The following is a 23,544-nucleotide window of genomic DNA, read 5'->3' as shown; positions in this document are numbered from 1 at the left end:
CTAGGAAATGCTGGCAAAGGCCACGTAAGCCCAACGAAATATTACTCTGTAGAACCTTCGAGAATCAAAGAATATTCTAAAATACTTTCGCGTCGATACAATGTAAATTGCGATATTATGCGCCTGATTGAATATGTGTAATCGAGGATAATTCCAGAATACTTTCGCGTCGAGACAATGTAAATTGCGATATTATGCGCCTGATTGAATATGTGTAATCGAGGATAATTCTAAAATACTCTCGCGTCGAGACAATGTAATTTGCGATATTATGCGCCTGATGGAATATATGTAACTAAGGATACCTTAGGATAAGGAATGTCCTAGGATAAGGTACAAATAATTAATTTCTAGAATTGCGCTAAGTAGCTAATCGAAGGATAATATAATGCAACCGTCCGAGAATAACGAATTCATGGTTGACTAAATGTAAATGAGAATAATTGTAATAAGCATAAGGAAGATGTTAACACTCGAATAGTAAGCTACGAGGTCATATGTATATGGAGAAAATGCTAGATATATAAATGTATTTGTAGTCCATGCAGACGAGAGAATTTTCTCGAACAAGGATGCCCGGGACGCTTGGGCCAGCTAGGACTAGGAGTGGGGGTACCAAAGCTACCCCCTCCACGAAGGATTTCCGGGGGCTATATAAGCCAGAGTTCATCGCCCCCGCGGTCACTTACGTTTTTGCCTTCACTTACGTTTTTGCAGTTCTCACTTCAGTTTTTCACTTCACTTCAGTACTCACTGCACTTCAGTTTTCACTTCAGTTTTAACTTATAGTTCTACTTACAATTTTGACCTCAAATTATAGTTTGACTTAAATTTATATCTTGATCGTTACTACTAGCTACCAGCTATTTAATATCTAAATATTATCTGACTGATCAGTTATAATAAATAATTAACTTTCGGGTCTTTGAGTGTCTCGACCCCTTTGGAAAGAAACCAGCCCAAGCCTCCTGTGCAATCTCGAAAGCAACCAGCAACTGTACCGAATACTGTAAGTCACCAATCATTTTTTTTATCATTAAATTGTTGTTAAATCAGAGCTGCGGTCCACTAATCTTCTCCTTGCTTCAAAACCTTCCTCAATCCACCCTCTTATCGTACGCTTTTTGCCAGACTATATCACTATTCTAAACGAGAAACGAACCAGCCTGGTCCCGGTTAAACTCGGTGAAAGCAGAGTGACCACAACAGGCATTACTTATACTACTTAACTTACTTCCTCCTCTAGGACGTAACAATATATATATATGTATAGGAGAGAGACAATTCTATTTTAATAGTTTATCACATTACATATGTATATATAAAATCTTATAGGTAATATATTATCACAAATGCAAGAAGTTTATTTAATTTGGTTAAAGAATAAGAAAACGTTTACATACCTATCATATGGTTTTGCGCCCCAAATATGTACAGCAGAATTTACTAGCCAGGTAATGTTTAAGGATAGGACGTATCTGGTAACAGTAGCAGATCAAGCGTTCCTCAAACCCTCTCCCCAAGAATATATAGGTATTAACGTAGGAATGATGAAACAAATCAGTGGCATAGGAATTCTATAATGTCTAGTAAAAAAATAAAGCAAGCAAATAATATCGATTACTTAATATAAAGACAAAAAAATGATTAGAAAATATTCTAAAGTAATTGATATTTACCTGTGTTGCCATACGACCAACGAATCTTTCTTGAGATCGCTCATATCTATAGTAGCACCTTTTATTTTAACATCGGGATGCTTTTTTAGCATAAGCCAACCAATATGAGAAAAGAAAAATCCTCTTTTCGCTTTATGAGGATCGACATCAGTATCAGTGAACTTGTGATGGACCCGGTGATCTCTTACCCAATCATAAATGCTATTCTGTAATATAAACAATTTCATTAACTTGTTCGCACTATTGCACAATTTACGATTTTTCATATATGTAGGGAAATCAATCGTTCTGTATCCGGCTAAGGATATCTAATCCCCCCGTGTTGCCGACACTACTTGAGATATAAAAGATATTCTTTATTTTCACAAGTTATTGTTTATTACAGTTACAATATAAGTACGCTTCGCAGCTACTCACACTCACTCAGACCTCACACAGTCACTACTCACTCGCTATTCTTTCACTCTTCACTCGCTAATCACTCTCGTATCGTATCGCTCGCTATCGTCGCTCGGTTCTCTCTGTGCTACCCCCGAAAAACCGCCGCTCACGCGTGACCGTCCTCTCCTTAAGAGGTTTCTCCCCCACCCTCCACCTCCGAGGAACAGAACATTCTCGAAACGTTCTCGAATTTTCCCAACGTCCAGCTCGGTCCAATAAACAAATCACCGACACCACTCGAAAACCTTCTAAACTTACACGGACCCACACACACAACTTCTTCGCTTACAAAGAGTGGTTCAAGCACCGTCTTTCCCTTATTTCGATAGTCTTTCGTCGCCTACCTTCTTATCTGTGTTTACTCTTTGATATTCAACACTCCCCACACTCACCCCCCTTGAAAAAGGAAATCTGGCCTCAGATATTTATTCCCTCCTTGTCGGCACAACAGTTCACGCCACACATACATACTTACATCTTTTTCTCGCTTCGCGCTCTTTGACTCGCACCCACGCTCACATTCTTGGTTCGTTCAATCGCTCGCATCTCGCACTATAATTGCACAAAATCTTACATAACTACACAGTGCTACCAATGAAGTAATAAACAGAATAATTACCTTTATAATCAAATCATGCAAAAGCTTATATTACTACGCAAACAAAAGTGGTTATCGTTAAATCTTAACTTTTATTCCCTACTAAGTATTATACTTCTTTTTTTTTCTTTAAGAGAACTCTTCTGGGAACTCCTCATCGTCAATCCACGCTTTCATGTTTTCGGCCAACGTTCTAGTCTCCCTCGGTCCCTCACCTTCACCCACCTTTTGAACTACGTACCGGTCATTTCGCAATGCTTTGACTATTTTATACGGGCCGAAGTATTTTGCCGCTAATTTTGCCCCCGGTCCCTGCTGGGTTCTCTTTATCGCTACTAAATCACCGTCCGTATAGGCTCTAGCGTCTTTCCTATTTTTGTTAAAATTTCTCCTATTTTCCTGCTGTATTTTTTCAATACTTTCTTTAGCCTGTCTCCTCAACTCGCATTGATTTTCGTTGAATAACGCAACCCACTCGTTTTCTAAGAGCTCCTTCAGCGGTGGATTCCCACGTAATCTCATTTCCAACCCGAACATAAGCTTAAAAGGAGTCACTTCCGTGCTCCTGCTAGGTGTTGCGTTTAAGAATCTCTGGCACCGATCGAGGTATTTGTACCAGTCCCCCGGGTGAGGAGCCGCTAGCTTCGTCAAAACTAGTATCAGAACCCTATTAATTCTTTCCACCTGTCCATTGCTCCGCGGCACCCCCGTCGTAATGGTTACCTGCTCTATACCCTCCTCCATACAATAGGTTCGGAACTCGCTCGATGTAAACGCCGTACCGCGATCAGATATTACCCGACGGGGATTCCCGAAAACTACCGATTGCTTACTTAATTTGAGTATGACCTCGGCACTCGTGGTGCCTTTGGTGGCGTACAGCCACACATACCTCGCGAATGCATCTACGATTACCAGGATGTGCTTATAACTCTTTTTAGTTGAAGCCAAAGGCCCCAAATGATCGATATGGTACGTATCTAGGGGGGCCTCCCCCTTCTCTATCGGATACAAAAGCCCTTCACCCCTTCCGCCCTTACGTTCCGCTAGGATGCAGCTAATGCAATTTCCGATCACTTTCTCTATCTTCGCTCTCATGTTCGCGAACCAATAATCTCGTCTAATTAAAGATTCTGTTTTGCCGGTTGCAAAATGTCCGATTTCGTGCGCTTTCCTAATTATGCTACCCTGCATCGAGGGGGGCACCACTAACTTGTAATCGTCATCGACAGCCTTGAACAGAAGACCACCCCGAATACAGTAGCCGTCGATCGGACTCTTCTGGATTGATTCCATCAACTTGCTAATACACTCATCCGCCGCCTGAGCCCTTTTTAACCGGGCGCTCACGCTATCGCTATTCTCGTATGCCACCATACACTCGGGCAGTGGGTAACGACTGAGCGCGTCCACATGTCTCATGCTAGTCCCTGATCGATGTTCAATCGTGTATTCGAACTCCTCGAGTAACAATGCCCATCTCGCTACGCGAACGCATAAATCTTTTTTCTTCATCGTTAACGCGAACGCACGATAGTCAGTCACAATTTTGAAAGGTATACCGAGTAAATATACACGAAACCTGCGCAGCGATTTTATTATTGCCAAACACCCTAACTCGTAACTAGCGTATTTTTCTTCCGCCGGGCTCGTCTTTCCACTCGCATAGTATACCGGGTGTAAGGCGCCATCGTCGCCATTACGTTGTAACAGTATGCTTCCGAACCCGAAACTCGACGCATCCGTATGGAGTTCCGTTTCTGCACCCACCCTATATAGTTTCAAGACCGGCCCGTCCGTCAACACTTCTTTCAGCCTTTTAAACGCTCGCACGTGTTCGTCGTCGAACCGAAACCCCTGGTTGCCTCGGAGTAAATCCGTAAGTGGCCTGGCGATCAATGAATAATGATCCACAAATTTTCTAAAGTATCCCGTAAGTCCCAAAAAACTTTGAACTTCCCTTAAGGTTGTCGGCTTTCGAAATTTACGCACCGCATCCGTCTTGTGATCAGACGGCCGTATTGTATGGTTCTCAATTACATGGCCCAAAAACTCTACCCTATTTCTTAATAACTGACATTTTCTCCAATTGATTACCAATCCAGCTTCACTCGCAATCTTTAAAACAAGCTCTAACCTTTCAATGCCCGAATTCACATCTATTGCAGGTATAATTACATCGTCCAGATACGTTAATACAATCTTCTTGTTAATCAATTCTCTGAATACTGCGTTTACGAATTTTTGGAAAACTGCTGGCGAATTACATAAGCCAAAAGGTACCTTAAAAAATTCGTACTGTCCATCCGACACAACGAATGATGTATACCTTCGGCTTTCGGGTTTTATCGCAACGTGGAAAAACCCGTTCTTGAGATCAATCGTGCTATACACGTTCGCCCCCTGCAACGCATCTAACTGATCGTCTATCAACGGCAACGGATAGCGGTCTTTGACTATCTTATTATTAAGTTGCCTGTAATCTACACACAATCGCGACGAGCCATCCTTTTTCCGTACTAGCACGACCGGACTCGCGTAGTCCGAAATCGACCGTTGTACGATACCGTCGCGCAACCATTCCTGGATATGTTTGTTTACCTCGTCACGCTCCGCCATAGATAAACGCCTTCCCCGCTGGTAAACGGGATTTTCGTCCGTTAAAACAATTGTAATTTCTACTCCCACCTCCCGCTTCTTCTCCGGCCTATAGCTTTCTACTAACGAGGTCACGTTCTCTCTAATTTTAGGAACCGTTAGATGAGATAAATCTACTTCGCTCTCCAATTCGCAAACATTTATATTAAACACGTCTGGCAGATCGTCTGCTGTTGGCTGCGTTTTACTCGAACGCCCGACCTCTATGTCTCCCGAGTCTACCACCAATCTCACACCTTTTAGGAAATTTCCCCCTAAGATAAGATCATGTCGCACGCACGAATTAGATACCAAGTGTATTTTAGTTTCATACGCTTCCCCGTCAACCTCGATAGTGGCCGTAAAATGACCTAGCGTTTTAAACAATTCTGAACCCACACCCCTGAAACTGACGCGTTCGTTTATTATTCGCGGAGCTCCAATATCAGCGTAGGCGCTTTTCCTTATTAACGTGATCTGGCTGCCCGTATCTATTAGCGCAGGAATTTCCGCATTGTTTATCGTAACAACCTTTTTCACATACTGCTTATCTGCCGAGGAATCCTCACCGACCCGAACCATCGTCATCGATGGTGCCCTTTTAGGACATCCAGCAGAAATGTGACCGAAACCCTGGCAGCTGTAACATCTCGTGCCCTTCTCCCTCGACGGACAGAATGCCGCTCGATGTCCTCTCTCTCCGCCATTGTGACAGCCGTCGAAGACTCGTTGTTGTCCACCCGGTCTTTGCTGCCCCACCATTTCCATAGGTCTGCGCCATGTTGACTCTTCTTCGACTTCTTCCGGTCTCCTCCGTGCCCGGTTAGCCTCGGGCCCCGTCGGCAGCTGTATCTTCTCAAATGCAGAAAAAAGTTCGGATCTGTCTCGGAATCCCCTGATCATCGCCGTGTTCTGCAAGGTCGTGTCAGGGATTCCGTCGATCAGATATTCGATCAGTTCTTCCTCACTGACGGACGCACAGTTCCCCAGGATCACCTTATCATGGAAATATTCACTGAAGCGTTCACCATGCTTCCACTGTCGTCGCATAAACTCCCTTTTCCTATCGACACAAGAAGGGAGATGTCGAAACATCTTTCTTATTTCATATAGCAGTTCCTCGTTCGTCATGTCAGCATATTCCGTTCTCGAGTGAAACCACTCTGCAGCTTTCCCTTTTAAACGTAGTCTAAACAGCACTGTCGCTTCTCCGTCAGATAAATGGTGTATCCTTTTTAAGGCAAGGAACTGCCGTTCCCAGTGATCGTAGGGAGTCTCACCGTCGTAATAACTTAGCATCTCCGCGACCGTCGTCAATCCTATCTGCGGGCGACTTAATTCCTCGCGCCTCATTGCGACTGAATTTCGTTCCACCGTAACTCTGTTCTCGACCGGAGCAGTCATTGATTGTTGAGAGAGCTCCTCAATCATCTGCTGCAACTGTTTTATCTCCTGACGAAGCAAACTTTCTCGTTCCTCAGCGCTCGTGATTGCGCCGGAGGGAGCAGCCCCGTAGTTCTTGTCCTTTCTCGAACAGATTGCATGCGCTTCATCCTAAAGCTCCTCTCCCGAATTTCTTGGAATTCGCACACTGCTTAACTCAATGTCCATTAGCCTTGAAATCAGCTCCGCTTTCGAACCCGCCGTGGGTTGGTTCAACTCCCGAAGCCGCTCTTTAAGCTGCATCACCGTTTCACGTATGAATTGGTATCCATTTCCAAACTCAAGACTTCACTCTAAAGTTCACCGCTTTTTCTATATCTTCTGTATCTCCGTAGCACCGGACTTTTGATGTAGATCCCGGCTGAGCCCCCAATTTGTAGGGAAATCAATCCTTCTGTATCCGGCTAAGGATATCTAATCCCCCCCCGTGTTGCCGACACTACTTGAGATATAAAAGATATTCTTTATTTTCACAAGTTATTGTTTATTACAGTTACAATATAAGTACGCTTCGCAACTACTCACACTCACTCAGACCTCACACAGTCACTACTCACTCGCTATTCTTTCACTCTTCACTCGCTAATCACTCTCGTATCGTATCGCTCGCTATCGTCGCTCGGTTCTCTCTGTGCTACCCCCGAAAAACCGCCGCTCACGCGTGACCGTCCTCTCCTTAAGAGGTTTCTCCCCCCACCCTCCACCTCCGAGGAACAGAACATTCTCGAAACGTTCTCGAATTTTCCCAACGTCCAGCTCGGTCCAATAAACAAATCACCGACACCACTCGAAAACCTTCTAAACTTACACGGACCCACACACACAACTTCTTCGCTTACAAAGAGTGGTTCAAGCACCGTCTTTCCCTTATTTCGATAGTCTTTCGTCGCCTACCTTCTTATCTGTGTTTACTCTTTGATATTCAACACTCCCCACATATATGTGTCTTTTTATTTATTGATTTGCATCTCATAAAGAATAATTTAACGTGTTTCTCTTAAGAGTTTGATTTCTATCAAATAAAATAATTGATTTAAATTAGATTTGTATTACTTATTATGTATAATTTATAGTTTATATTTATATTTAAAATCTGTATATAATATTTATTGTTATGTAAAGCGCTTTTTGGTGACAAATAATAAGCTTATTGATTGACCGGAATAAAATGGAACAAAGTTTTATGCAATTATTTGTATTTATATAAAAAAATATAAAAAATGTGAATAAACTTACTTGAAATGCCATTGTTTGGCAAATCATCAGTATTAGTCTCATCGGCTATTTAGCTTTGTATGCTTTATGTGACCATAATCTATGAGCACCTGCAGTAATACCGATGCATGTTATTGGTATTGTTATTATCTCTAATAAATTAAAAGGAGCTTATTATTTATTGTTTTCAATAAAATATAATTTATTTACCGTCTTGTTACTATAAATTAAAATTGCAATAAATCGCTGCCAATGATAATAGAATAAAACTATTAGGTGTAAATGACATTGTGCGATTGATATTTTCAATAGATAATTGTGAAAACCTACTGAATATTATAGTATAGAAATTAGGTGCGGTTACACTTAAAAATAATCCATATATGCAGCCTATATGGAGATACAGAAGAATTATTACATTTTTCCGTATAATGTTCCACTTATATTCGGTTTTCAATTCTTCTAAAGCCTGCATATTTATTCTTTAGTAAGTTTTTTAGTTCTTCTGAAATAAATATTAAATAACATATTAATGGAATTTTATTTTTTATTTTTATAAAAAGATTAAAAAAACTTTTAATAGTTTTCTTATTATTTAGAATTTTTTTATTCGGAAGTCTACTTGCCGAAAATTTTCCTAGTGATCAGCAATGAAGCGATAATAAAATCACTTTTGTGATAAGAATAATATTCTATTTCTATTTTACGTTTATATAACATAAACAAGATTATTTACGATTTAATTGTAGAAATTTGTGGTCAAGATTAATACTTTTCATTAACCGTATTCATACTGATTTAACGAAAAATATGAATAATAAAGAATAACAAAAATATAGAAAATATAATACAAAATGGCAATCCCTTAAATATTTAAAAAGAAAAAATATTATTAGAATATTTAATATATATATATATATAAAAAGCGATTTTAAAAAAAATAAGCTACGAAGACCGCGAATTAAGGGGTCGCGTTAAGGGATAGGAACCATGGCGAGATTTGATATTTGCGACAATAAACGTTTTAATTCCTAATGCTAATTAACAATTATAATAATAATAAATAAATAACAAAACTATAACAATAAACTAAGAACACACTTAGTCGAAAAAGGTTCGATTTCCGTGTAAAATATTGAATGTTGAAATATCCGTAGAAGAAACGACTTCAAGAAATTATAAAACTCACTAGCGTTATATTAACACGAAAATAGAAATAAATCTGAGACGGAGGTAGAGAACGCAGGATTTTTATATGCCCGCCACATCCCCACCATACGTAAAATTCAGTGGTGAAGACTAATATGTTTCCTACGGGTTAAAATGTTTTGAAAGTGGGGATAAAAAGCATTTAATGAATTCCATAACATGAGACGATAGAAATAAACCCTACTACAATTGGTCAATCAAATTGGGGAAAGGATTTCGGAAACCTAACTACTACAATCCAATTTGCTACCGTAGAAGTAACATTTTTACATGACTTTTTCATTCTGTAAGCAATTCGTTACTAATATATTTATAATTATTAAGATTTAGTAACAAAAAATTTGCTGAATTATGGAATGATGAAAAAGTTTATTTTAAAAGTTATATTACTCTATTTGTCAATTATTATTTTCCAGTTGTACCTGGTTATTGTACTTCTTTATGTTATGTATCAATAAAGCATTTGAGAAAACTTTTATTCCGAGTAAATATGATAATACTTGATTGTAAATAAAATGAGACAATAAGATTATGTAGTTACAAAATAATTAGAAGACCCAATTTTTAAAAGGGTGAAAAATTCTGATGAAGAACTAATAAACATGTTAAAAATTTGTTGGTCGCGTTTTGTCACAAATGAACCATATCAAATTTTCTATAAGACATCAATGAATGAGAATAAAAATTTTAAAATCTTAAATTTATTACAACGTCGGAATAGACCAAGAAAGTTCGAAAATATTGTACTGACACCACTATATAAAAATATCAGTCAAATTACAGCAGCAAAATTCAAAAACATTATTTGCCTATTACGATATATACCACCAGAACATTATGATTTTTTCCAATTCCTTTCACACACACAGAATTTAGATAAGTAGTGAATTGTTTTGTAGGTTATGTTTGTAATTTTGTACATTATATAGTAAAAAAAAATGTTTTTTGGCGACACTTGCCAGTTTACAAGATTGCGTCAGTCTAAAGTCACATGTTTGTGTTCGTGTTGTTTTTACTGTTTATTTTTAAATTTTGTTACAATGTCTAGTGATAAAATGAGATGCGTTTTTTGCAAAAGGAAAAATGAAAAAAATCGCGTATGGCAGATAATTAGCATTGAAAAAAGTTTCTGGTAATGAAAAGTTTATATCTGGTAAACCTATCTGAAGTCAATAAATAGAAAATAAGGCTTTAAAAAATTTTTTTAAAATCTAGGATTATTACCTGTACAGGTAGGATGCGCACTATTAAACGCAACCACTACCGCTAGCCAGGTAGCCCAGGCTTTAATCGAAAGAGCAAGAGAACCAAATAATAATTTCATCTTGAATGAGTTATCATCTCCTCTTAGAAAAGTTGTCGTCAACCTCGATTATTTAATCGATCTGGGTTATTAGCACGATGTTCTAATTTTCTCATTTTAGTCCAGAGCTTCTCTCTCTCTTCCAATGAGTTAAAAATTTCTTTATTTGTTTCATAATACTTTCAAACTTTATCAACTTCGAATTCGTGCAAAGTAAATAAATTACTTGTGCTAATAATTCTTTTTTTTTATTCTCAATTGCCTCTTTTGCGCTATTCAATTGTCTTTTTAACATTTCTTGAAAATTATTTAACATTGTCATGTTGGCAGAAGTTAATACAAAACTATCTGGATCATTAGATACTATTCCTTCAAAACGGGATGGACTAAATCCTAGATCATGCACTATTTTAGCAATGTAATTATATTTATTTGAGAATAATTTTTTATTATTTATTTTTTATTGATTAACAAATTGTTGTATTTTTTTCTCTGAATAGATCTATTTTTATAATAAACAATAATATTTAAATTATGTCAATTTCAAATTCGTATAGAAAATTCCTAATTGTTAAAGAAAAAAAGGATTGAAGAAATGGTTAATTATTTCATATACTATTATATATACCAGTGATTTATTAAGCCACTTAGAATATCTATATAATGAAGCGTGTGTGAAACAGGCGATAGCGGAACTCTTACTACCCCACCAAATCGCCGGGCGTCTTTCTCTCGTACGACACTCTCACATACAGACTAGGTGGGGAGTCGTACATGTGTGTGTGGAATATCCACGGTTCCAGATATCGCGTACAATATACAATGTATATTCTCAACACTAATGGATAAGTAAAAACTATATATACATATACTCTTAACATATTTTTAGAAACTAAAAAACACTTTAATATTGTTATAAAAAAATATGAACGCATTAAACGCCGGCACTGCTCATATTGTTTGTCTCTTACAGATAAGAGATCTTGTCTCAACAGATACTGATGATTTTAATCAATTATAAAAATAATTTTAGTATTTTAATTGATAATTATTATTATAGAAATGCAATCTTGCGTATACATTTCATTTAAAATGAATACATTTATTTAAGAAGTGAAAGAATCTTCGTGGTTGTAGTCAATGAGTCACCCCACTGATTCTATATCTATAGAAAAAATTTTCCATACTATTATACTCTTGACCCTTTGACCTTTAATCGTTTGTTATCTATATAAGTATATAAGGTTCACTCTCGAAAATTTTTATTAGTCATTTGAGCAATATGTAATTTCTAAGTTTATAAACAATTAAAAGACGAAACAATTTACTTTGAATCATAAGTTCGTACCTTTGCTCTTTTCTTATCATACACCGAGACCCATATAAGCGCCCTTTTCACCAGTTTCTCTTTCAGTATATTTTACTCTCTCGTGTAACGAGTATCTAATTGTTTTATTTTTCTCTCTCCGAATAGATCTATTTTATCATAATAAAAAACAATTTTATAATTATTACAACTTTCTATTCGTATAGAGGATACGCGCAATGGGTAAGTAAAAACTATATATACATGTGGGATTCCCCTTCTCCTGTTAGTCTTCAGAACGGATATCTAATCAAAGAAAAGGAAGGAATTTCGCGGTGTTGTTAAAGGTTGACATAGAAAGAAAAAAAAAATCTCTTTTACGGATATGCAATATTTAATATAAAGAAATCAGTATACGAAATAATTAATGGAATAATAAAACGTCTTTTCTCTTTGGCCGCTAAACGATGACCAAATCTCACTCGCTTTTCTTCGATTTCCTTCTTTGTACGACGCTCTTGCTAACGCTATTCGGCTGTTTATTTCGCATTATTTCATCTTTTGTCTGATTGCACACGATACTCTTTGGCTCACTGATGCCTACCTGTTCTCACTCACACCTCTCGCACTCTTTACACTCTCACACCCCACACTCGGCCATTATGCTATTTCTTCGGTACTCGAAGAAAACTCTTCAAACGGTTTCATAATTCATTACGGTTTCATTACCGTTATGGTAATCTTTGGTCCTTCACCTTCACCCACACGAATCACTTTATATCTATTCTTCCCTTATCTAATTCTTCTATTATCTTTTCTTCGTGTATCATCATTATTTTGTCCTTTTTAATCTCTTTTTCTTTGATTTTTTCTCTAGGTGCCATTTACACCAGGGTTTATATTTCTCCTGAAAATACTGCTGCAGTTACAACAGGTTTTTCAAGTTCACTTTCATCTAGCACTGGTAAGTCTTCTTTGATTTCTTTTATTTTTATCTTTTCCAAATTATCGCTAATTTCTGTTTCTGGTATCTGGTTCATTTCTCTTCACACCCCGCATACATATACTCTTAACATATTTAGTAGAAATAAAAACACACACAAAAATGGTAAAAAAAATTTGAACGCATTGAACGCCGGCACTCCTCACATTGTTTGTCTCTTACGAAGAAACATATAATGATGTTTAAATAAATTTTTACACAGTGAATTTCAGTTTGATTTTGTACAGAACAATATCTATGGATTCTAAGAATTTATATAAGGACAGAAAAAAATTAACATTTATAATAACAATATACTTTAACATTTAAAACATGCTTATATATTGTAATAAACAGAATTCTACAATAAAATATGACCAGAGTTCAATGTGTTAACATATTTCAGGTGCATATTTTATCTATCTTGTTTTAATACATCATATTATGAAAGAAATCAACTTTTGTGTGTGTGTGTGTGTGTGTGTGTGTGTGTGTGTGTGTGTGTGTGTGTGTGTGTGTGTGTGTGTGTGTGTGTGTGTGTGTGTGTGTGTGTGTGTGTGTGTGTGTGTGTGGTGTGTTTTTTTTTCCTTAGGGGGGAATCCTCTTTACGGATTCTAGGCATAGCTGTTTGGCCTGGATATGTGGCGACTCGACGCAGCGTCATACTAAAACTCGACGCTGACGCCCCTACCCACTAAACCCTAAACCCCTTTCTCTTCTATCCTCTGATCCCCCATGGTACCGCCGTAAGGCATTTCTTCGCGGGGGGGGAATTAGATGTCGCTCTTCCTTCTGGTGGCTAAAATGTTATTTCTTCCTTCTAGCTTCTGTCTTTTGCTCTTTTTCTCTCGATGGAACGCAGCTCTGTAAGCACTTCTGTGGCAAAAGTGTTCGTTGCATTCCAGGCAGCTTCTGAAGACAGCATTGCTTCTACGATTGACTCTGGTTGAATTGTCTTCTTCAGGATCTTCTCCAGCTCCTCACGTTGTTGATTGAAACGCGAGCACACGAAAAAAACGTGCTCTGCATCTTCAGTGGCTCCGGGGCAGGACGGGCACTCCGGAGAATCGTCATGCCTTAAGCGGTGAAGGTAAGCCCGAAAGCAGCCATGTCCTGACAACATCAGCGTTAGGTAGTAGTTGACCTCACCGTGATTCCGGTTCAGCCAAATGTCGATCTTTGGTATGAGACGATGCGTCCATCTACCCTTCTCTGCGGCATCCCACTGAGATTGCCATCGTGCGATGCTGTGCTGTCTTTGTTCCATTCTGAGTTCTTCTGCGCTCAGTGTTGTTGACCTCCTTCGTTGGTAAAGGTTCCGTCTTTCTTTAGCTAGGACTCTGAGAGGTAGAGTTCCAGAAATGACGCACACTGCTTCTTCAGATATTGTGCGCAAGCTACTCTTAGGGCACTCAGACGATATACTGGTCCAGCCTTTCTCCATGCTTCTTGTAATTCTAGCGCATCGGCCCAAATGGATATTCCGTACGTAAGCACTGATGTGACTACAGTTGCCAACAGTAGTCTCCTGCTCTGCTTTGGGCCTCCGACGTTAGGCATCAATCGTGCGAGACTTGCCCTCACTACTGACGCTTTGGCACTGGCGTGTTCCACTTGCTGTTTAAAGTTGAGACGGGCATCAAGCATCACTCCCAAATATCGGATATAAGGTTGTGATGTGATTTCTTGTTCGCCGACTTTAAGCTTGATGGTCTCTAACACTTTTCTGCTGGTAATAAGCACTGCCTCAGTCTTATGTTTCGCCAGTTGAAGATTCATTGTGTCCATCCACTGGTTAACTTGCTGGAATGCTAGATCAAACATGTGGTGAATCTCGTCCAGGTGTTTAGCGACAATCACTACGGCCACGTCGTCCGCATACGCTACAAGTTTAACACTATTCCTACCGACACTTCACGTATACCTATTCCTACCGCGGCCGGTCAAATGACTGGTCTTTTACAACTTATATTTTTCAGTATTGAATGCAGACCAATAGCCAGCTTGCAAGTATAAAAATATATTTTCTTTTATTCAAGTGTACATAATCTACATTTTATTCTTTTTCGCCGCATTTTTTACAAATGAGCTTCTCAACTGTACATTTTCCGCATACGTACTTTTTACATTTTAGACAGATTTTGTTCGTCTTATTATCTTTACAATACCTTATCTGACATGTTATCCGTTCACGAGAAAACTGTACTTGTACTTGCGGTAGGTATTGGTTGATTTTCTTTGCAGAGCTCTTGTTGGTATTCGATGGCAAGTTCTTCTGCCAATTGGAATAGAAATTCCTGTCTTGTAATTTCTCCTCCCGTAGTTTCTTTATATAACACCCATGCATTCAACCCGGCTAAATCCAAGATATTAAAAAATACTTGCACAGGCCATCTCCGAGATTTAGATTTTACCGAATAATTTCTGGCCATTTGGTCGGTCACATCTACGCCAAATTTGGTGCTATTATACAATTGAATTGTCTCCGGTGTTCGGGTGTCATTTTCTTCAACTTGTACGGAGTTGTGCATTGAACTGAGAATTAGAACTTTCTTTCTTGGTTTGGCTTTCTGAATTGTCAACATACAATTATTTGAGCGATAGAGTTTGGTTGAGAAAAATTCCATGTCTTTTTTCAGTTTTGCCAGTCTTAGTAGCTCTTTTCTATTTGCTCTAATTGTCCCAACAATCGTAGTTTTTTTTTTGCTAAAATTTTTGTTGCTAAAAATAGGCTTGTAAAAAAGTTGTCCGTGGTCATATCTCTTCCACATCCTACATACGATTCTGCTAATTTCATAGTGAAAAACTCATCAAGAGGAACTAAGGGTTCTCTACTTTTATCTTTTTCCCAAATATGGAAAGCCGTTTATTATATATTTGCTACGTACATGGGATGCTAACCAAAATTTTATACCAAATTTGTCCGGTTTATTGAACATGTATTGAGTGAATCTACACCTTGCTTTCGTTGGAAACAATTGTTCGTCCATAGTAATATATGGTCCTGGTTTATAACAATTTTGACTGTTGTCAATAAACTTGTACCAAACTTCGGAAATCATAGCAAATTTATCGGTTTGTAACCGTTGGTTTCGTTGGTTTCTGTCGTCAAATCGAATAAATCTCATAATCTCCGTAAAGTCATGTCTACTTATAGTATTTGAGAAAAAAGGCGGGCCCTAATTTTGATTCCATAGAAGTGCTATATATATATTCTTAGCCTCATATGCGCCGCGTGCATACAGAATTGCAAAAAAACACTGCTAACCCGATAGTCGAGCGAGAACTGTAGACACTTTGAAGTGCCGTAAATAATTTTCTGGAAGGTACTTCTCGAATGAAATCGTACCACAACTACATTACCTTTCCTCTGTAACGACTTTATAGTTTTGGCATTGAGTCTTAGAGAGAAACTATTACAAAAATGTATAAATCGTACTACCGGTCAAATGACCGGTCGTGGTAGATAAGACAGACCACAAATTTTTCTCAGAAAATAAACAATAAAAAAATAATTGAATATTGAAAAATGTATCAAACATATATATGAGGAAAAGTCGTAAAGTTTAAAGGTGATTCACTTACGTTGAATGTAGGAAAATCCAATTAAAAATTTAAAAACGGTCATTTGACCGGTCCTGGTAGGAATAGTGTTAACATTCCTCAGGATCTTTAGCCTTAGAAGCCCGTCATACATGATATTCCACAGCAGTGGGCCAAGAACAGAGCCCTGCGGAACACCTCCGGTGATTTCGTACTCTTTCGGACCGTCCTTTGTGTCATATCTCAGGACTCTATCCGTGAAGTAGCTAGCTACTATTTTACGTAAATATCCTGGCACGTTCTTCTCTTGGAGAGCTTGCATAATGCAGTCCCAGTTAGCCGAGTTGAAGGCGTTTCTGATGTCTAACGTCGCCACCAGGCAGTAGTTCTTCGTACCACCCTTCCATCTGGTTCCTGCAATTGCCTCCTGGGCCGTAGTAACAACCAGATTGATCGCGTCCAGGGTTGATCGTCCTTTTCGGAATCCGTACTGGTTGTTCGCCAAGAGTGGATCCACATCTGCTTCTATTCTTTGATGGATAATGCGTTCGAATATCTTACCGGCTGTATCCAGAATGCAAAGTGGGCGGTAGGATGACGGCTCTTCTGGTGGCTTCTTTCCTTTAGGGAGTAGAACCAGTCGTTGTTGTTTCCATTTCCGAGGAAATGTCCCTTCCTTGAGGCACGTGTTTTAAACTTTTAAGAATAACGTTGGTGCTGACTTTATGGCTGTTTTCAAGGCAATATTAGGAATTCCGTCTAGTCCCGGCGCTTTGTTATTCCCGACGCGGTTACTAGCCTCCATTAGTTCTTCTTTCATGACAGTTGGAATGTCTTCAGGGTTTAGCTGCCTGAACTGGCCGGTGAATACCGGTTGTTGAGGAAACAGTGCAGTAACAATCCTCTCTAGGAGCTGCGGACATGTAGGCGACGGCATTGGCTGGTATTTCAGGTGAGCCGTGACCACCTTGTACGGTTTGCCCCATGGGTCCTTCTCCACTTCTTCGACGAGTTCTTTCCAACAGCGTCTTTTACTATCCTTGATGGCTTTGTTCAGTTCCCGACGGGCCTTTTTATACTCTGCCACCAATTCCGCAAAGTTAGGTCGACAAAAGCCACGCTGTGATATTCTTCTTTTCCTGAGACATTCTCTACGAAGATCGCTGATGTGATCGTTCCACCAGTGCACTGCGGGTCTTCTATTTATGCCTCGTTTTCGTGGCATACTGGCGTCACAAGCTTCGGTCACTCTTTCCATAAGTTCTTTAGCCTATTCTTCTACGCATCCAGCGGTGATCGGGCCATTATCCAACGCAGTCGTCAGCGTACTCGCGTCGAAAGATTTTACTCTCCACCGAATGTGGTTAGGTAACCTATTAGTTCCTCTAGTATCCCGGTCATTTGAAATTTCCCAGAGAATCGCATTGTGGTCACTGGCAGTGTAGATATCCAGTCCCTTCCAGTTGAGGTTACTTCTCGCGAGGCTGTTACTGACGAACGTGAGGTCTACGATGGAACTTGCGTCTCCTTTGGTGTAGGTTGGTGTGTCACCACTGTTGAGTAAGACTACGTCTAATGCAGTAAAAGCCTCAAGTAACGCTTTACCTCGTGCGTTAGTTAGCTTGCTACCCCAGTCTACTGCCCAGGAGTTAAAGTCGCCGGCTATCGCGACTGGATGATACTGCTTTGCGTCCTCTGTCAGTCGATCCAGAAAATCAGTGAAGTCAACAATAGAGAGGCTAGGTGGTGCGTAACAGCTATAAAAGCGAACTCCATCTACTGATACTGCTACGAAGCCGGCATTGCAATTGTTAGCTACGCTCTGAAATGGGAGCTTGCCACAGGACCAAATGGCGGCCCTGGTGGTCGTGTCCGTTTCCCATAGTTGGCCTTTAAGGCATTTATATAGCTCGGCTATTAGTACCAGGTCAAGCCCTAGTTCACGCACTGTCTGCAGAAGCAAGTCATGTGCAGCCTCACAGTGGTTAATGTTAAGCTGTAATATCTTCATGTTCGTTTATTCGTTGTCTTCTGAAGTGCTTCTTGGAAAACCGGGCATTTACTAGAACCAACCCGGTGGACAGTATCTGTTGAGCCGGGTTTTTCAGCACATAACATACACTTTGCTTCATTAGGACATTTAGCTACTAGATGGTCAGTTTGTCCGCACTTAATACAGAGCTTTGATCGATCTATTCCGCTTCTACACTGGGCAGCAACGTGTCCATAGTGCCAGCACTTGAAGCATGCTTGTGGTTTTTTCACTACTCTAACCCGGCAGTTCGACCAGCCGATCTTGATCCTGCCTCTCTCTCCGAGTACTGTCTGCGCTGTTGTTATCGGTAGTGTCACTAGCGCAGTTTGGGTACCTCTGTAGGCTGGTCTGATTTTGATAGCTCCTTCCGGTATCTCAAAGCTATCTCCAGCTACTTCCTGTAACGTCTCCCGGATGTCATCATTAGTTGTTGTGTCATCGATGTCCCGGATTTCTAATTGCTCCTGTGGGCCCTTACTGATGACCTTGGCCTCCTCATTCAGGATACTCTGGATCGTCTTTTGCAGAGCTTGTCCTTTGTCAGTGCTTTTTCTAGAGAGCTCGATGAGCATGTCTCCGTCTCTGGTCTTGCGGATCTTATCAACCGTATCGCAGACTTGCTCATTAGGGACTTCTTTCTTTATTCGGCGCAGTATATCAGCATAGTTCGCCTTTTCAACAGACCGAATTATTAATGCGTCCACTTTGGTGAATTTTCGTGGTTTTTTTCGCTTAGGCTCAGGTGGTGGATTCTCAAGCAACTGCTTCAGGAGTTGCTCTTTCCTTTCCTCCTTCTGTTCCCTCCTAGACTGTACTCTTTTCCAAGCAAGCGCCTTTGGTTGTTCGCTGGTTTGCACTGCCGCTCCTTGTGGAGGGCTTTTCTTCATATCTTTTTTCTTCACTACTTGGTTAATTGTTGGGTCAGGAGAAGGTCGATCTTTTCTCTTACCTGACTTGTTGCTAGCTTCACTTTTGTCTTCCGCGATTGATTCACCATCAATCTTCGACTTCATCTCAATCGACCTTCAGCTCCGGTGTCTATTGCTTCGTCAGTCACGACGCCAGCTACTTCTCAAACCTTTGAAGGGCGTTAGCTATACCAGTCATCTTGGATTTTATCTCTTTGTGAATGTTGACCTTTGGTTGGACGAAATCATTCAGCTCACTGATCAGCTTTCCAAGGCGTTTGAGCGCTTGCGAGCGCTTCATTTCAGCGCTTGCGTCAATCGCTGCTTGTTGGGCACGTAGCCCGTTTCCACTCTTGTTTGTTTCCTGTGGGTTACTCATACTTTTTGATTTACCAGCGCATCGTACGGAGTGGAGCGGGTTGTCATAACTAGGAACGGGTGTACCCTCGGAGATAATACTCCTACCCCAGTTCCCTGAGGCCTAGCCGACACTTAGCCAGTCCCGGAATACACGGACGGACTAGACTCGCTCGGGGCGGTGAAGATTCCGAACTCTAACACTCACTGCGTACTTCCTGATCAGGGCCCGAAGTGGCTGGCTCCTGATCCACTGCTGCAACTTACACCTCGGCAGAGCAAGCTCACATCAGCCGTGGCCTGCATCGTCGGAAACTACGATACAGGTTCCTGACACTCCCAGTGAGTTACAGCAGGGACCGATCGTCTTGCTAGGTCAGTTAGTGTGACCAACCCATAAAGGGGGAGTTTCGTCCACGGGAGCTTATTTTGTTTGGTTATTTTGCTTGGCTCCTACCCGCTGTATCTGCTGTACCTCATCAACTAAGAGATTAAGTGTCATCCAGGGACAGCGAGTGTTCTCCCATCCGCTCGGGGAGACGCGCCTGGTAGCAGTTTCTCCTCTGCCGCAGGTGTGTGTGTGTGTGTGTGTGTGTTGGCAAACCAATACATAACAACATAATAATCGAATGTCTTTCTGATACAAATCTAAATGTTCCAAATTATTATAACATGTTCTCTTTTTTTATTTACCTGCAATTATATATGTATTTTAAAGTTTTTTTTTAATACTAATTTTGTTCTTTTGTTACAGAACCATCACAAAAATACAGGCCTTCCACAATAATATTTTTTGTGTTTATAATTACCATGCTTTTTATTTCTTCTTATTTGATTCCATTAAGCATAGCCTATTATCGAAGCTCTGAAGATATTCCATAGAATGCATTTTTTGATCGAAAATAGTAAGTATAATTGTAAAGTGATTTTTTATATTAAACGCTATTCTCACCTAATACAAACCTTTTGTTTTATAATGTAAGAAATTAATTTAAAAGACAATCGTCTCATCAGTTTATATTTCATTTTAAATACAATAAAAAAGTAAAGTATCTATTCCGTTTTTGTCTCCTAAAAAGCTCCACGGCACACAAGGTGTTTAGAACAACAATAAATTCTTTCGTTTCAGAAAGTCGCAGAGATATCCAGTTTTTAAGAACATGGAGAATATCCTCAAGTTCGCGGAAAGCAAGACGATACATGCATTTAATCATAACAGGCGGATATACTTAATTATAATATTAAGGACAATTATGATCAAAATAATAAACTAAAAATCATTTGTCAACTCTATTTTAATAAATGTAATTAATAATTATGTGAGTTTATGAATGTTTTTTAATTATACAGTTTCCTTACAATTACAACCATAATGACGATAATGAATCCTTCCGAATATTTTAATAATGAGTATGGTATCGTATGCAAAAGAGATAATAGGAGATCATAAGTAGGGTATAAGTTGAAATATATCGAACACAGACCAAATCTTTACTATTCGGTAAATCTTGTAAAAAAAAGAGAATTTGATCAACCGTTACACCAACTGTATATCGGTTTTAAAAAGTGCGATTGATTCAATACAATGGATAAAATTTTTGAAGTTGTAATACGACAGGGTATAACAAAAAAAACTGTTTAACCTGATTCATGTTTGCTTAAAAGAAACTAGGAGTAAAGTAAAAATAGGCAATTTAATGTAGGAAAGATTTATTAGGCATACCGGTTTAAAACAGGGGGTGGTCAAAGTGCTATCAAAAAATTGCAAAAACGTAAAGATGGTTGCAGCTGTACGGCGCAATGCATCTGTTAACATACGCGGACGATATTTCATTGTTGAGAGACAATAAGCAGACATTAGTTGTTAAAATTTTACCGACCAGTGGCGTTTCGAAAATTCTATGCCTTTTTCACCACCCACTGAGCCGCAGATCTTCCCAAAAACCGGCACGTTTAGCTGTATTAACCAAATTTAATAAATAAGAAAATAGATCAATAGAATGCCGGTCGGTAAAGTGTTAATAACGCGAAATCCCTAATAAACATAATAAATGAACTGCGGCTGCAAATAAGCGTGACATAAAAACAAATATATGGTCACAGAGTAATATCAAAATTTTTATACAGTACAATCATGCTATTAGTAGTTCTTTATGATAGCGAAACGTAGTCACTTACGTTACGGGACGAAAAGAAATTTAGGGTATTCAAAAAAAAGTTCTTCCAAAAATCCCTGATACTACATGCAATGAAGAAACGGGCGAATGAAAAGAACTTTATAACGTTAAAGTACACTAATTTTATAACAAACTGGACATTATTAACGTCGTAAAATTAATCCAATTAGGATGAGGAGGTTACTTTGCATGCATGGGAAATTAGCGAAACGGACATAAAATACTTATCAATATATTAAACGTGAAAAGACCATTGGGTACTCAGAGACGAAAATGGAAGGACAATATTAGGAGAGGTTATATGTAAATAATTTTTATTAAAATTAAAGATGAATTATATAATGTGTGAATAAAATTACCTACTATAAAACTGTAGAAGAGTTTTAAGTGTAGAAGAATAAACATAGATAAGCAGGTTGGCGACGAAAGATTAAAGGATTAAGAACCGATAGTCTATAAAAAGAAAAACTGTGTGTAATCTGTTCTTTGTAAGTTGTGTAAGTTGTGTGTGTAAGTCTGTGTAAGTCTAGAAGGTCTCGTGCGATATCGACGGTTTGTTTATTACATCGAGCCGGACGTTTGGAAAATTCAAGAACGGCGCGGAAGATTGTTCATCCCATAAGGATGCACGGTGGGGACATGAACATATAAGGAGAGGGAAGGCACGTGTGAAGGAGCGAGTGATAAACGAGCGATTAGAGAGTAATTAGAGAATGAATAGCGAGTTGCCGTAAGATTAAGGATATTCGCGGGTTTCGTGCGTTTTGTGAGGTCAGAGTGAGTGCAAAAGATTGTATATTGTTATTAGAAATTGATTATAATTAATAGTAATTTGTCGAATAAAAGAATATCTTATTTATAAAAACAGGTTTTTTTGAAAATGTCGAGAACCGTTTGAGTAAAAGAGCTAAAATTTGAGGTAAATTATTTATTTTTGATACCATATCGATCCCCAAGTGCGAGTCAAAAAAGCCACAGGGGCAGATTTTCCATACTCAATCGGCTATACCCTTAAATAAAATATGATCAAAGTAAAAAATCTTAAAGACAAAAAAAAGAGATTACTTTAATATTTGAAAGACAATAATTAGGTTTCAAAATGTAATAAAAATGGAATTTAAATATTTTTACTCGAGCTAACTAAACACGTATGCATCTTTTTGACGATATAAACACGAATTTAGTGTCCCAAGAAGACAAAATGGTCCATCATCTCCAATTACAACTAGAAATTAATGACGAGCAAAAAAGTAAAACAAAAAAATATAAAAAATGACTAGAGAGCCATTCTCTAAAGGTTCGAACTTGCTGTTGAACCTTTGAAAATAACTCAATAGCCTATAGTTGCCCTCTTTAGCCACAATTAAGTAGGGGCCTCTTCGGCATTAAGCCTCTTCTTTCTTCATTCCATGAAAACTGCATTTGGACATTTCTTAGGTGCCAGCAAGATAAGATATTTCATACTATTTTTGCAAATGAACTCGTATTTCGTTATGATTCTAATTCTCAATTATTACAAAATTAATTTACATTTCGCGTTCACTTTTCTAGCTCGTGGACCATCAATGAACTTAGAGTTTATTGATCATACACGAGAAGATTTAATCGAATGTCCAAGCAAATAATCATTTTCCTCGATAACCTAATAACACTTCGCACTTTTAACGTCGAGTAATAAAAATCGAATTGAAATAAAAATTGCAACAAATAT

General features: G+C 38.8%; 1 protein-coding gene, 1 long non-coding RNA gene and 1 pseudogene across 3 annotated transcripts; 1 reads left to right on the top strand and 2 right to left on the bottom strand.

The window, feature by feature from the left end:
* Positions 1-1,455: 1,455 nt before the first annotated feature.
* Positions 1,456-2,666, bottom strand: LOC149031923 (acyl-CoA Delta-9 desaturase pseudogene; annotated as a pseudogene). Its single transcript, XR_016177170.1, has 3 exons — positions 2,640-2,666; positions 1,680-1,885; positions 1,456-1,586 (listed from the first exon to the last, which is right to left on the bottom strand). The product of XR_016177170.1 is annotated as an acyl-CoA Delta-9 desaturase pseudogene (transcript).
* A 10,105-nt stretch (positions 2,667-12,771) lies between these two features.
* Positions 12,772-20,902, top strand: LOC149031921 (uncharacterized). Its single transcript, XR_016177174.1, has 3 exons — positions 12,772-12,795; positions 20,411-20,561; positions 20,786-20,902. It is a non-coding gene; the product is annotated as an uncharacterized LOC149031921 (long non-coding RNA).
* Positions 14,374-15,440, bottom strand: LOC149031922 (uncharacterized). The gene is given in 2 exon segments (XM_089174328.1): positions 14,374-15,013; positions 15,015-15,440. Coding segments are annotated over 2 exon segments (570 nt in total). The 3' UTR covers positions 14,374-14,869.
* Positions 20,903-23,544: the final 2,642 nt, after the last annotated feature.

The sequence above is a fragment of the Polistes dominula genome, unplaced genomic scaffold, assembly GCF_049000335.1.
Source record: "Polistes dominula isolate Pdom_NZ unplaced genomic scaffold, Pdom_raw_medaka contig_290, whole genome shotgun sequence".
Lineage (NCBI taxonomy): Eukaryota > Metazoa > Arthropoda > Insecta > Hymenoptera > Vespidae > Polistes > Polistes dominula.
Note: the sequence above shows the minus strand (reverse complement) of the source record. Positions and strands in the feature narration are given on the sequence as shown.